A 12072-nucleotide genomic window follows, 5' to 3' on the forward strand; every position below is an offset into this window, starting at 1 on the left:
CTGTCGAGTTCTTCCTTGACCTTTTCCCTATACCCCATCCTATTCTTCGAGTCTCTTGTTTATTCTGATTTTGAAAACTACTACCATCATGTTGCTGGAAGACAAGTCCAAGATCCTGTCCCTGACGGCCCTGGAGCGTGTCGGGCCCAAGGGCTACCTCCGTTATGTTTTTCCATTTGAGCTTCCTGAGAACTACGACATGGCCGAGGTGGCCAGAGTGCTCCAGTCTGGCTACAACGGCCTGATCCAGAAAATTGCGGTTGTGGGATGCGAGGCCGTACCGGACAACACGACGAAGCAGGCCGGTGTGATGATGCTGCAGGTGCTGGGTGAGGATGAGCAGCAGCTGGTCGTCAAAGATCTGCGGGCACCGGGGGCCTTCTGCATGAGCTACGCCGAGCTCAAGGCGAAGAACTTCCCAGTATCCGCGTTCGACGGCGAGCTGCTGCTGCGCCGCTCCGTGTGGCCGAGCCCGGGCGAGGAGCTGCCGATCTCGCTGGTGCAGGCCAACTTTGTGCAGGGGGGCCTAATTCTGACTTGGTGCATCCTGCACATGGTCGGAGACGGTAACACGTTCTTCACCTGGACCAAGGTCTGGGCCGAGGAGTGCCGACGGGCCGGTGGAGACGAGATTGCAAAGCCGCTGAAGCTGGATCCGGCCATCTTTAGCGATCGCAAGCTCGTCATGCGATCGACCGGCCGTCACCCCGGACGGCTCTCAGACCACCCCGAGTACACGCTCATTCCCTTTACGCCGCAGGGGGCGCCACCCAAGATGCTGTCGCAGGACCACCGCGGCCAGGTGTTTTACTTCTCCCCGGCCTCGCTGGCGGCTCTCAAGGCGGAGGCCTCGCCGGTCAAGGCTTCGAGGGCGCACCGCCAGAAGTGGATCTCGACCAATGACGCGCTCTCGGCACTTCTCTGGCGCACCGTGATGGCGGTGCAGTCGCCGCTAGACTCGCTCGAAGGCGACCCCGTGTCGGTGTTCAACATTGCCATTGACGGCCGGCTGCGGACGGATCCACCGGTGCACCCAAACACGCTGGGCTGCTTCCTCGAGTATGTGGCCGTGTCGGCGCCGATCCGGCAGATCCTGTCGAGTCTCAGCCTGGCCGACCTGGCGGGGATGGTCCGCAAGGCAATCCTCCGGGCTGGCAAGCACTTCACTGGCGACGTGGTGACCATCATCGACGGGCTCGAGGACGTCGACCGACTCGTTCCGACGGCCTTTTTGGACGTGCCCGGCAACCACTGCGTGCAGTCGTCCTGGGCCAATTTCGAGCTGTACGGCCTCGACTGGGGCTCGGGCCTGGGCATGATCCAGTCGGTCCGGTGCCCAGAAGTGGGCGTGATCAATGGCCTGCAGGTGGCACTGCCCACGCTGCCTGATGGCGGAATGGAGATCCTCGTGGGGGTCGAGACAGAGGCCCTGGACAGGCTGCTGCACGAGCCCCTGTGGACCAGGTTTGCCGAGGCCCGCTGATATGGTGCGGATCTTTGTTTTTCTTCTTCCGATGAGCGTTTCCTTTGAGCCGAGAGGTTGAGTGCTTGCCCCTGTTCGTATACAATGTACTATCTTTCTGCGAGTATGTTTGCATAGATTGAATCGAGAGCAGCATATTCGCATCCGTTCCCGCGATCCTGTACATGTTCATTTGAAACTAAAGCACCTGCTTCGTATTCTCGGCCGAACCATGGTCGAGGCTGGGGAAGGTTGGATACTCACTCGTATGACGAGCAAGTCGGCGCAGACTCAACATTGGTACTCCGTATTCCCGGGCGTCTATCCGGCCTTCAGACATCTGATCGCCGTGAAAGGTCCAGAAAGGGGTATTGATGCAACATTGCCAGTGCTGGGGACGGCTTGGACATTCTCCTTCTCCGTATGATGATCGCAGGGGCAAAGACGGGACGGAAATGGCTGCGGCAGCTTCAATGTAACATCAGAGTTACGCGGCTACCACTGCTATACGGAATACTCCGTACGCGTACTCGCAAACCGATCGGTCCACACGATATGTTGCTGATATCTTCGGCGCAATCTGCTTTATTGGGTTACTCTGTCGATCTGATGGTCGTGTTATAACCGCCTTTTGCCGATCATAAAGTACCGGGGTTTATCCGAGTGGGTCCAGGGCTTTTTCCATTTTATTGCGTCATTAGTAATCTTCGCTTGCCGGCCAACATCGGGAACTGGCCGTCTGAGACCTGGTCTTCATCTTCGCTCGCCCTGTCACCCCCAACCCCCTCGGAACGTTCCATGTCTCTGCACGTCCTCTCCGACGGCGACGTGCGCAGCCTGCTGGCCAGCCTTGACGCGGCCGCGCTGGAGGACCTCTTCAGCGCCCTCGGTGACGCTTTGCAGGCCTATTCTGTCGGCGACGAGAAGCAGTACCAATGTCATCGTCAGGGTGTCACGCGGCCAGGCGGGCCGACCATGCTGTTCATGCCGGCGACGCTGGCTGATGGCGTGTCTGTCAAGGTGGTTGGTGTGCCGCTGCCCGCGCCAGCATCGATGCCAGTGTCATCGCCATCACCATCACCATCACCATCCACTCCCAAAGGTCTCACCGGCGTCGTCCTCATCTGCGACCAGGACGGCCGCGCCATCGGTCTGCTGAATGCCGCCGCCTTGACCGCTTTCCGCACCGCTCTCGGCTCCATCCTGCTGTATCGCCACCGCGCCACCACCGCCCGGATCGTCGTCTTTGGCGCCGGCAAGCAGGCCCTCTGGCACATCCGTCTGGCCCTGGTGCTGCGACGCGCCGACATCGCCGCTGTCACTATCGTCAACCGGTCGGCCGCACGCGCGGCTGAGCTTGTGGCCGAACTGCGCGCCATGGACGAGGCCCAGCAGGGGAGTGCCGACGCTACGCTCCACCACGTCGCCTTCCGGGTGCTGTCCCCCGAGGCCGCCGACGTCGAGGCCGTCCGAGAGGCCGTCCAGCAGGCCGACGTCGTCTTCTGCACCACCCCGTCGACCTCCCCCGTCTTTCCGGCCGCATGGCTGACTGGTGCGGCTGTCGAAGGAAAACCGAAGACCCGCTTCATCTCGGCTATCGGCTCCTACAAGCTCGATATGCAGGAACTCGACCCCGTCCTGCTGCATACCATCGCCACCGACGACATATTTCCGGCTTCCTACAGGCCACCCACCGCCATCGACGTCACCGGCAGCACCATCGTGGTAGATAGCCGTGATGCCTGCGCCGTCGAGGCCGGCGAGCTCGTCAAGGCTGACCTCCCCGACGGCCATCTCCTCGAAACCGGCGAGCTGCTGCACATGCGCAGCACTCTGAGTGCCTTAGAGGATCGACAGCTCGCCGCCTGGCTGTGCGATGGAAATGTCGTCTACAAGAGCGTCGGCATCGGCATCATGGACCTCTCTATCGGCCGGGCCCTCCTCGAGCTCGGGGCAGCACGCGGTGTAGGCACGACGATTGCCCACTTCTAGACGACCTACAACGAACAGAAGAACACCCAAGTGAATCATGACTTATGAGCATAGGACTTCGCATAGCATACAGATGCCTCTCGTACAATTACGCGAGCCTCTCTTCATTCTCCAAGCAGATAGTAAGCAGGTCGATGTTTTCCCAAATAAAACCGGTGGCCACCTGTGCTTTCCCTGTACTCTAGAGAGTCACGAGTCCCCTCTCGGAAAACACCTTTTTATACACTTTTCTAGAGGTAGAGCTGCCCTCGACATGGAGGCTAATATATTTTGTCTCCACAGGAATGCCGTAACCACCCAGTGATACATTGATGTAATAGACGTAGTTGGCCTGTGAATCCGTGTTCCCATAGACAGCACAGATAATGCGCGTACCCGGATTCGGAAAATAGCAACGGGCTCCGAAGTACAGTGTCCGTGTTTGCTCCATTATGCTATCCACGCAAGCGTCGAACGGCGTGGTCGGGTCCGGTGGCAGCCGTATATGGGCCATGACGGCACCTTGCACAGACACAATGAAGACGACAATGCCAGGTTGGCGGACACTCGTCCCTATAGCTGCCCGGGACGGGAAATGCACAAAGCACACGTCGCCTAAGGAGACCTTCTTTAGCGCCCCGCTTGCCAGCAGATTATTGAAACGACTATGGCTAGACAAAGACATGAGGGGTCGTATTTGGGGCGACAAAACGCAGTGTTGTTTGCAAGGCCGTGTATCTTCTTCCTAAAAGGTGTGATGTTGTGTGCGCCTTTCCCTACAAGCAAAGGTTCCGCATGCCGGCAGCAGAACCCATATTTATAGCATGCGTCTGCCGTGGGAAAAAGGACGTGAGCAGCTGAAAGGACCCTTGTCATGGTAATAACCAGGAGAGGCATCTCACAAATTTAACTAATATGTCACTCCAGCAGCTAGTATAGCAGCTCACACCTATATACACTTTCACCAAGTCACTACAGTGTTCACAAACTGTCACGATGCTCTCAGCGATTCTTCAGATTGCTGAAACCATATACGTGGCCGCACCTGTTCTTAACCATAAGAGACCAGCCTTAACTCCCGACTCGCTCTATCCTTTCGTTGTCCAAATAAACAACTCCCTGTCCGTTCTCCAACAAGGTGAAGGCCAGTCCCGGTAGATTGGGAGCACCCGCATGCGGCCGATATACATGCACTTCTGGAGAAAGGAGAATCCCGAGGAGCGCATGTTGCAGCACTTCAGCGTCCGATTCAGGGCTGTCCGGCAACAGCCACAACCCGCAGATGGTGCGCGTCCCAGGGACGGGGAAATGTGTTTCTTTGTGTCTGCTGTGCAAGCTCATCAGCTGCAGCATCTGATGCCCTAAATCAAGTCGGTGCAGCCCATCACGATCGATGGTCAGGTTGATATACGCGAAGATGGCCCCTAGGTCGGACACGATGATCACTGTCGCGGCTGGACGGAGCACAACAGATGCCCCTACAGCTATGTGAGGCTTTCTGCGAAAGTCGATAAACGCCATATATCCCCGCCGCACTCTGCTCATGCGGCCTTGCGCGCTCAGGCTGGAATACGTTGGGGGGGCGTGAAGATTGCCGGATACATTCGGCAGCTCGAGCATCTCGACGTCTCCAAATAACTGTGACAACGAGTCCGCGGAGATGTAGGTGGGCGGTGCGACTAGCTCGTGTGTGGTATACTCGTATGGCAGATAGCTTGCCGTGGTAGTCCCGCCCAGGTAGGGCACGACATGCTGGCTGCCTTGATCTTCTTGGTGGTAGGGGACGGTTGAGTAGGGCTCAGAGCTGTCGAGTGGTCGTACTGCCGGGTTGGTTTGGTCGTGGTGCATGTTTGGAACGACATCTGTTACGTCGTTGCTCAGGACGTCCTGGCCGACTGCTGTCTCGCTCGACTGGGCTGCTTCGGCTGAAGAGCCATAGTCTGTTTGCGGATCTGTTGAACTTGGCCGTTGCATTAGATTGTCTCGAAATTTCCTTGCTGGATAGTACGACCAGTGAACCTTTTATACGGCTGTATCAACAGAACTGGCTCGCAGAGCAAAGCCGTGCTATATGGTGATTACTGCAACCCTCCGAAAGTGACCAAATTCGCCACTCTGAAAAATCGGCATATTTGCAACTGTTGTACAGTATGTCGTTCACCACCGCACGCATCGCCTCGAGACCCTAATTGGTTGGGGCTTGGTGAATCAGTGACAGCAGCCGTTGCATCGAGGCCATCAAATTACACATGCTTGCCTTACTCTGTTTGTAAGCTCCCGATCATAATGTCATAAACTTCTCCTTTCTGTTACGCATTACGTTATTGTAGCAGATCAGCGCAAGGCCCCCGTTTTTATACCACGGCTACAGACTGACTACACATGATCTCGGCGCCAATTCTCTTCTTTCATATTATCTAATCCATTAAACCCGTGGTTCATTGCACCCCAACTTTTTCCCTTCACGCTTGTTGCTGTTTCCGTCTCACACGTGCTTCGCCTTTCATAGAAACCTCGATGATACAGCCCTCAGCCGAAACATTTAGCTAAACGATGTAGATCAACTCTCCGGCCATGTCTCTACAAAGTTGACATACTAAGATTAGTTTTACGAATTCCGTACGCACTTAACCTCTAGCCGCAGGTCAGCGTATGTGGTCGGTAGATTTGAAGTCGAGAACAATACAATGTACAGGACACGTTTGCATGATTGAAACCCAAAGCTGGCAATACTAGCAACATACCCGCCCGCAGCGGTTTCATGCAGGCCGGACCGCCGACTCCGGCTCGTAGAATTAACATATCGTCTAAAATCTTTTCGGCGGAAACTCCACTGTCTCATTGGTCGATAAGCTGTCTGGTCAAGCTCTATGGAGTACTCCATAGGCGTATCTTTATACAAATTAGGTTAGGTTGGACTGTCGACATGGACGAGAATAAGGTAACTCCCAAGGCAAAGATAACTAAAGTACACTTTTCAGCAAATCAGCGAGCCGATCAGTGACCATGTTATTGGCCATGGGCCTCCACTATAACATGCCCCTCTACGATAGCTGTTGCGCTGACGGCTGTGAATCGCCTTTGGGCTCGAAGCTGCGGATTGCATCCACTGGCTCGCAGCCAATCAAAGCAGAATTCATTTCGGGTATATAACTTCTCTTATCGCGCCGCATATGTAAACTCGGACCTGAGGATCGTCCTTGGCAACGTATAAACCGACGAAGCGAATGCCACCCCGCCATTGACTTAATTCCATACTCTTGCATCCAAAACAGACAGCATCGCACCATGGCATCTCCATCTTTCATCACTATCCAGGCCAAGGCTCTGCCGCTGGGCACGGCCGAGTTCGAGTCCAAAAAGGCAGCCGTGCTGGACGCCTTTGCCAAAAAGGTGCCGCGCGAGTATTGGCTGCCTGAAACGCTGATTCGGAACCCGCCCACGGACGTGTCCGGCATCCCGGCAACGTGCGGGATTCTGAGCGCCGAGGAGATCCACATTACTGAGGACTACGATGCCGTGGCCCTGGCAGCAGCCATTGCCGAGCGCAAGCTCAGTGCCGTGGCCGTGGTGACGGCCTTTGCGAAGCGTGCCATCATCGCGCACCAGCTGACCAACTGCCTGACACAGTGGTGGATGGACGAAGCCATCGAACAGGCCGCAGCCCTGGACAAGTACCAGGCCGAGAACGACGGCCGCACTCTGGGACCGCTGCACGGCGTGCCCATCAGCATCAAAGACCATGTCCCGATCGCGAATACGTTCTCGTCGGCCGGCTGCCTCGCCACCGTCAGCCTGGATGCGGAAGACTGCCAAATAACGGCCAGCTTACGGCGGGCTGGCGCCGTCTTCTACTGCAAGACCAACCAGCCCCAGACGCTGATGCACCTCGAGAGCGACTCGCTCTGGGGCCGCGTACTGAACCCTTTCCACATCGGCCTCTCGGCCGGTGGCTCCTCCGGTGGCGAGGCCGCCCTACTGGCCATGAAGGGCTCTGTCCTTGGCCTTGGCACCGACATCGGCGGCAGTGTCCGCGGGCCCGCCTGCTTCTGCGGCATCTACGGTTTCAAATCCACCTCCTATAGGCTGCCGACGCGCAACTTCTTGCCCACCACTTCCGCTGCCGAGCTCAACGTCGTCGCCTCTACCGGTCCAATGGGCCGCAGCATGCGCGACCTCGACCTCTTCATGACCGCCGTCCTCGGCCCCAGCGATGCTCCAGCCCCTCACCTGCTGCTGGATCTCCAGCTCGTTCCCATTCCCTGGACCGGCCTGGCTACCCCCCGCGGCCCCAAGCCCCTCAAGGTCGGCATCATCGCCCACGACGGCTTCATCACGCCTCAGCCGCCCGTGACGCGGGCGATCGCCTGGGCCCGCGAGCGCCTGGCCGATCCCAGGCTGGCTGGGCTCATCGAAGTCAAGCCCTTCACGCCGTTCGGTGCGTCCGAGGGCTGGAACCTGGTTCGCAAAATTTACTGGCCTGATGGCGGCCAGGCCAGCCGTGACGTCATCACATCCACCGGCGAGCCGCTTCACCCTCTTAGCGACTGGATCTGGAAAGACGAGGCTCCAGACGGCATGACCTCTGCTGCAGCCGTCAACGATCTGCGCCAGAAGCGAAATAAGTTCCGCTACGACTTCGCTCAGAGCTGGCAGGACCAGGACGTCGATGTCGTCCTTGGGCCTGGCTTCGTCGGTCCTGCTAGTGCCCATGACTCCAGCTTCTACTGGACATACACGTCGCTGTACAATCTCGTCGATTATCCAGGCGTGTCCATTCCGACACCTGTCAAAGTTCAGGCTGGCGAGCACTACGACAGTAGCTATGTGCCCCTGAGCGATCCTTGCAAGCATGTGAAGACGCTCTGGGAAGCCTCCAGTTTTGAAGGGGCGCCCATTGCTCTGCAGTTGGTGGCGAGAAAGCATCGCGATAATGAGTTGTTTGGCGCCATGGCTGTCTTGAAGGATGCTCTTGATCTACCTTAGTCACGGAATTTGTAGTTGGCAGATGAATTACATTATTTACTACCAGAAATCGAGCAGTTCGCGTATGATTGTAACCCGATCAACCAGTGAATGTCAAGAAGAACTTGTCACAATAAATCGCCATGATAGCGTACCGTTGATTGTGAATTCTTCAGCGACAGACAGAAGAAGCAGACTGGCCCTACAGCTACTGCCTCTGTCTGTCTCGCTGCTGCCTTTGTCTCAAACCCTCTGCCGACAAATAAAAGTGCTCTGATGGCAAAGCATTTCACCAAGTCGGCCAGCGGTCGCCACTGTGATAGTACGTAGCTAAAGCTGCGCGTGCTCGACAGCCCAAGCTTTCCCTGCATCAGCTCTACCAACCGCGCGTACTTCCTTCGCCCTGTATCCCCAACAACGCTGACTTCTGTGAACAGCGCCTTCAGCGCGGCCTTATAAAAATAAGAAACGTATAGCTACAGTTTTGTCTGGGCAATTTCTACACACTGCTTGCAGTATTACGGAGTCAAATTAGGACTTTCTTTTTTTGTGATTGCCATCGCTGTCCTGAAAAAGGCGAATTAAGGAGACAATGGCTAACTAATGGAGACACCACACGAATATACATTCCTTCTAGAATATCCCTCCAAATAAACAGTAAATAGTTTGGTATATAACACATCAAGGTAATAAGTTCTTTAAATCCTTGTGGGGCTACGCAGGGGTAGCGAAGGGGGTGTGAATATATCACTATTATAGGTGTATTAAGTTGAAGAGCGAGAAAGCTCTCTGAATAGGAGGCTGAAAAGCCTCCTTATATACATGAAATAGACAGCGTTGCAGGGGTCTGAACACCGTCGGAGGATGCCGTAGATTATGAGAGGGAGGCGAAAGTGAGGCTTTTCGGGAGCAAGTGGCGTGATCAGGCTCGGGATGCTAATAATGCTGAAAGGCCTATGTCACGGGATGTACAAGCGTGACGTTGGAACTTCTTTTTTATTTCTCAACATTAGGCGGTAGAAGAGGCTCCTAAGAAACTCTGTTGGCGATGCTGGCGGCCGACTGAGAGGGGTTTCCAAATGTGCTTGGTTTAGTAAACAGCATCTGCCCCTTTTTAAGCTAGCCCAGGGGATGTTTTGGTAATAGCTGGAGTACCGATGGTTGGCATTTGGAAGCCGTCGCAGCCTGGGCCGCCGGGGTGGGTGACGGCGGTGCCTCGGCTGGGGGACGGGCCAGGAATTGCATGAGGAGGCTCTCCTGTGCCACTAATTTGGCACATACTTCTTCTTAGAACACATCAACCTGGCGCTCTTGGGCACCCAGTCTGCTCGTGATGTCCAGGATAGTACCTTTGGCCGTTGTTATAGTGTCAATATCGTCCGTGTTGTTGCTCTTAGAGGCTCTGGGCTGAGCGGCGGCTGAAGAACTGTTATGAGGCATGGTAACAAAGTGTGAATAATCGTATGAGTACTAAATTCGTTGGAATCGCGTTAAAACGTGTATCTGGTGAACACCGGTATGAAACATCGATTTCTTGTGATTTCTACTTATGTACGTCTATTTTGCAACGTGAAGGTGGTGCCTTTGCGTCGTACTAAGCCTGACGGTAATCTCTGTGAGCTATACATCCGGATAATTGTAAGCCTTGTAGTACGCTCATAGACCTTTGAGAGCGACTATTGTTCGTAGGTAGATTGATGGATTCCTGACTGCGAATGCGGTGCTCGCCGTCAGAACTCAATCTAATCTGGTGATGGATCTTCTGGGGAGGTCGGGTGATCCCATGAATCTGCAGCTCGACGATGATAACAAAACCATTGTGAAAGCTTCGTGGGGCCAGGCTCGGGAGAACAGTCGGGTGGGTCATTCTACGCACAACCCCTTCAGAAGAACACATTGAACCGTGCTGCAAACCACACGCCAGGAGGATGAAGTTGTACGGGTAAACACATCACTGCATAGTATGAGATAAAGGGCAATTTTGTTTCCCTAGTTAGACGACATCCCCTGCATTCCATTTTTTCAATGTGTTGCCGCAACTGTATATAATGAATCAACGATTTTGTTCGCCCTACCTCGGGATCCCGACCAAAAATTCCGGACACTCCTGGGAGAGAAATCCTAGGCTCGCTTAGCTGTGCATTGACCAATCAACAGGTCCAGTGGCCAAATGGCAAGGCGCTTGGCTACGAACCAAGAGATTGCAGGTTCGATCCCTGCCTGGATCGGTATTTCTTTTTTGCTTGTACCTTCACATCGAAGAATGCATTCCGCTCAGAGGAAGAGTTTGGGCGCATTACTAAAGTATAACAGGTCTTGTAGAGATAGCAACTTTTTTCTAGTCTATCCCAACTGTCAATTTTTTGTGACAAGTCTTTTAACATGCTACTTATTGCCCTGAATAGTGTACAAGAGTTTGGTGTCTCTTCCCCGGTTTTTACTGCTCACTTGGCGAATAAAGGATCTTCTATATATACTCTTCTTCTCAAAATAAAAGACACTTCAAGTTTCACAAACCGTATAACCCTACCTACCACGACAGAAGGTGAAGGGCCCCTACTTTTGCCGCTCATGCAGGCGGTCTTGACATTTCAACAGTCCTGGAGATACAAGAGACAGACATGCGCGTCTTATACTTTGGGATCTTGTAGCTCCGTTATTAGAAGCGGGGAAAGCAGTTGATTCTGCATTACATTTCACAAAGCGGCATGCGAGTACTTATATATCTCCTTCATGCCATTAAAGCAATGGCAACCTAAATGCCCGCCTGCGTCTTATAGGGAGAGTCAGGTACCTCCGGCAAGGTCTGCAGCCACATTTCCCTAGCTGTCTCGAACTATTTTATCCCGAAGTTGGCCACAGCTCTCTGCCGGTTCAGCTCCAATCTCTCCCAAACAGGCAGATACGCATCCTGCGCCTCCGTAAGGTTGTCTGTTCTCCATCCTTGCGCTATGTAGATGTCTCTCAACCCGTATTTCTTTTCGTCATACACCAGCGTTTCATTCCACCACCTCTCCCGACCCGGAGTCTTATCCTCCCATGGATATGGAGTATCTATGGGGTTTGGCGGAGGCAAAAAACCTTCCTCCATGGGAATGTTCTTCAGCGACAAGAGGTCGTGAATCCACACGTAGAGTGGGTTCTGCAGTGACGTCATCGGGTATGCCTTTGCGTCTGACCAGTCGCCCTCGTCCATGTCATGCCATCCACGTATTGTTTCTTATTTATGTCAGTCACTTCGTGCAGCCTCAGAGACAGAGAATTGAGATAGCGTACGCTTGTCTAGGTCATAGATCAGATGCGTGCCGTAAACCCAGCCGCGGGTTAAAAGAAGCGCTTTATTGCGAGTCCAGAAGTTGTCGTTCTCCACAAACGTCGGGTCGTGAGCATACTCCCACGGATCTGCACCCTCGCCTTGTGGGTCATCTACGTCTTCGGGCTTTGCTGATTCCGACGTCGACAGTAGTTTTTGCTCCTCCAGATTTTGCAGTCCGACCTGGTTCTCTTCTTGCTCCCCATTTGCCATATCACCTTCTTTTAGATATTAAAGCGCTTCGGTATTATAGTGCAACATAGGATAGCCGCCGATAACCAGATATGGAATACGGTACGCTAAAGTGATGACATCATCGTTAAACCCGTTCGCAACGGCAGCAGCACGGTTGATGTTATTC

General features: G+C 54.3%; 6 protein-coding genes across 6 annotated transcripts; 3 read left to right on the forward strand and 3 right to left on the reverse strand.

Annotated features, from left to right (window-relative positions):
* Positions 1-88: 88 nt before the first annotated feature.
* CMQ_6510 (trichothecene 3-o-acetyltransferase) lies at positions 89-1483 on the forward strand (the record flags this gene model as incomplete). Its single annotated transcript, XM_014320196.1, has 1 exon — positions 89-1483. The coding sequence occupies one exon, from the start codon at positions 89-91 to the stop codon at positions 1481-1483; it is 1395 nt and encodes a 464-aa protein (XP_014175671.1).
* Positions 1484-2260: 777 nt separating this feature from the next.
* Positions 2261-3454, forward strand: CMQ_7008 (shikimate 5-dehydrogenase; the record flags this gene model as incomplete). The annotated part of the gene is made up of 1 exon (XM_014320694.1): positions 2261-3454. One exon carries the CDS (start codon positions 2261-2263, stop codon positions 3452-3454), a length of 1194 nt encoding a protein of 397 aa, XP_014176169.1.
* A 1050-nt stretch (positions 3455-4504) lies between these two features.
* On the reverse strand, positions 4505-5407 carry CMQ_6915 (uncharacterized protein; the record flags this gene model as incomplete). The annotated part of the gene is made up of 1 exon (XM_014320601.1): positions 4505-5407. The coding sequence occupies one exon, from the start codon at positions 5405-5407 to the stop codon at positions 4505-4507; it is 903 nt and encodes a 300-aa protein (XP_014176076.1).
* A 1314-nt stretch (positions 5408-6721) lies between these two features.
* Positions 6722-8419, forward strand: CMQ_6980 (fatty-acid amide hydrolase; the record flags this gene model as incomplete). Its single annotated transcript, XM_014320666.1, has 1 exon — positions 6722-8419. One exon carries the CDS (start codon positions 6722-6724, stop codon positions 8417-8419), a length of 1698 nt encoding a protein of 565 aa, XP_014176141.1.
* Positions 8420-11234: 2815 nt separating this feature from the next.
* On the reverse strand, positions 11235-11594 carry CMQ_6564 (uncharacterized protein; the record flags this gene model as incomplete). Its single annotated transcript, XM_014320250.1, has 1 exon — positions 11235-11594. One exon carries the CDS (start codon positions 11592-11594, stop codon positions 11235-11237), a length of 360 nt encoding a protein of 119 aa, XP_014175725.1.
* Positions 11595-11627: 33 nt separating this feature from the next.
* CMQ_6507 (uncharacterized protein) lies at positions 11628-11924 on the reverse strand (the record flags this gene model as incomplete). The annotated part of the gene is made up of 1 exon (XM_014320193.1): positions 11628-11924. The coding sequence occupies one exon, from the start codon at positions 11922-11924 to the stop codon at positions 11628-11630; it is 297 nt and encodes a 98-aa protein (XP_014175668.1).
* Positions 11925-12072: the final 148 nt, after the last annotated feature.

This window comes from Grosmannia clavigera, assembly GCF_000143105.1.
Source record: "Grosmannia clavigera kw1407 unplaced genomic scaffold GCSC_108, whole genome shotgun sequence".
Classification (NCBI taxonomy): Eukaryota; Fungi; Ascomycota; class Sordariomycetes; order Ophiostomatales; family Ophiostomataceae; genus Leptographium; species Leptographium clavigerum.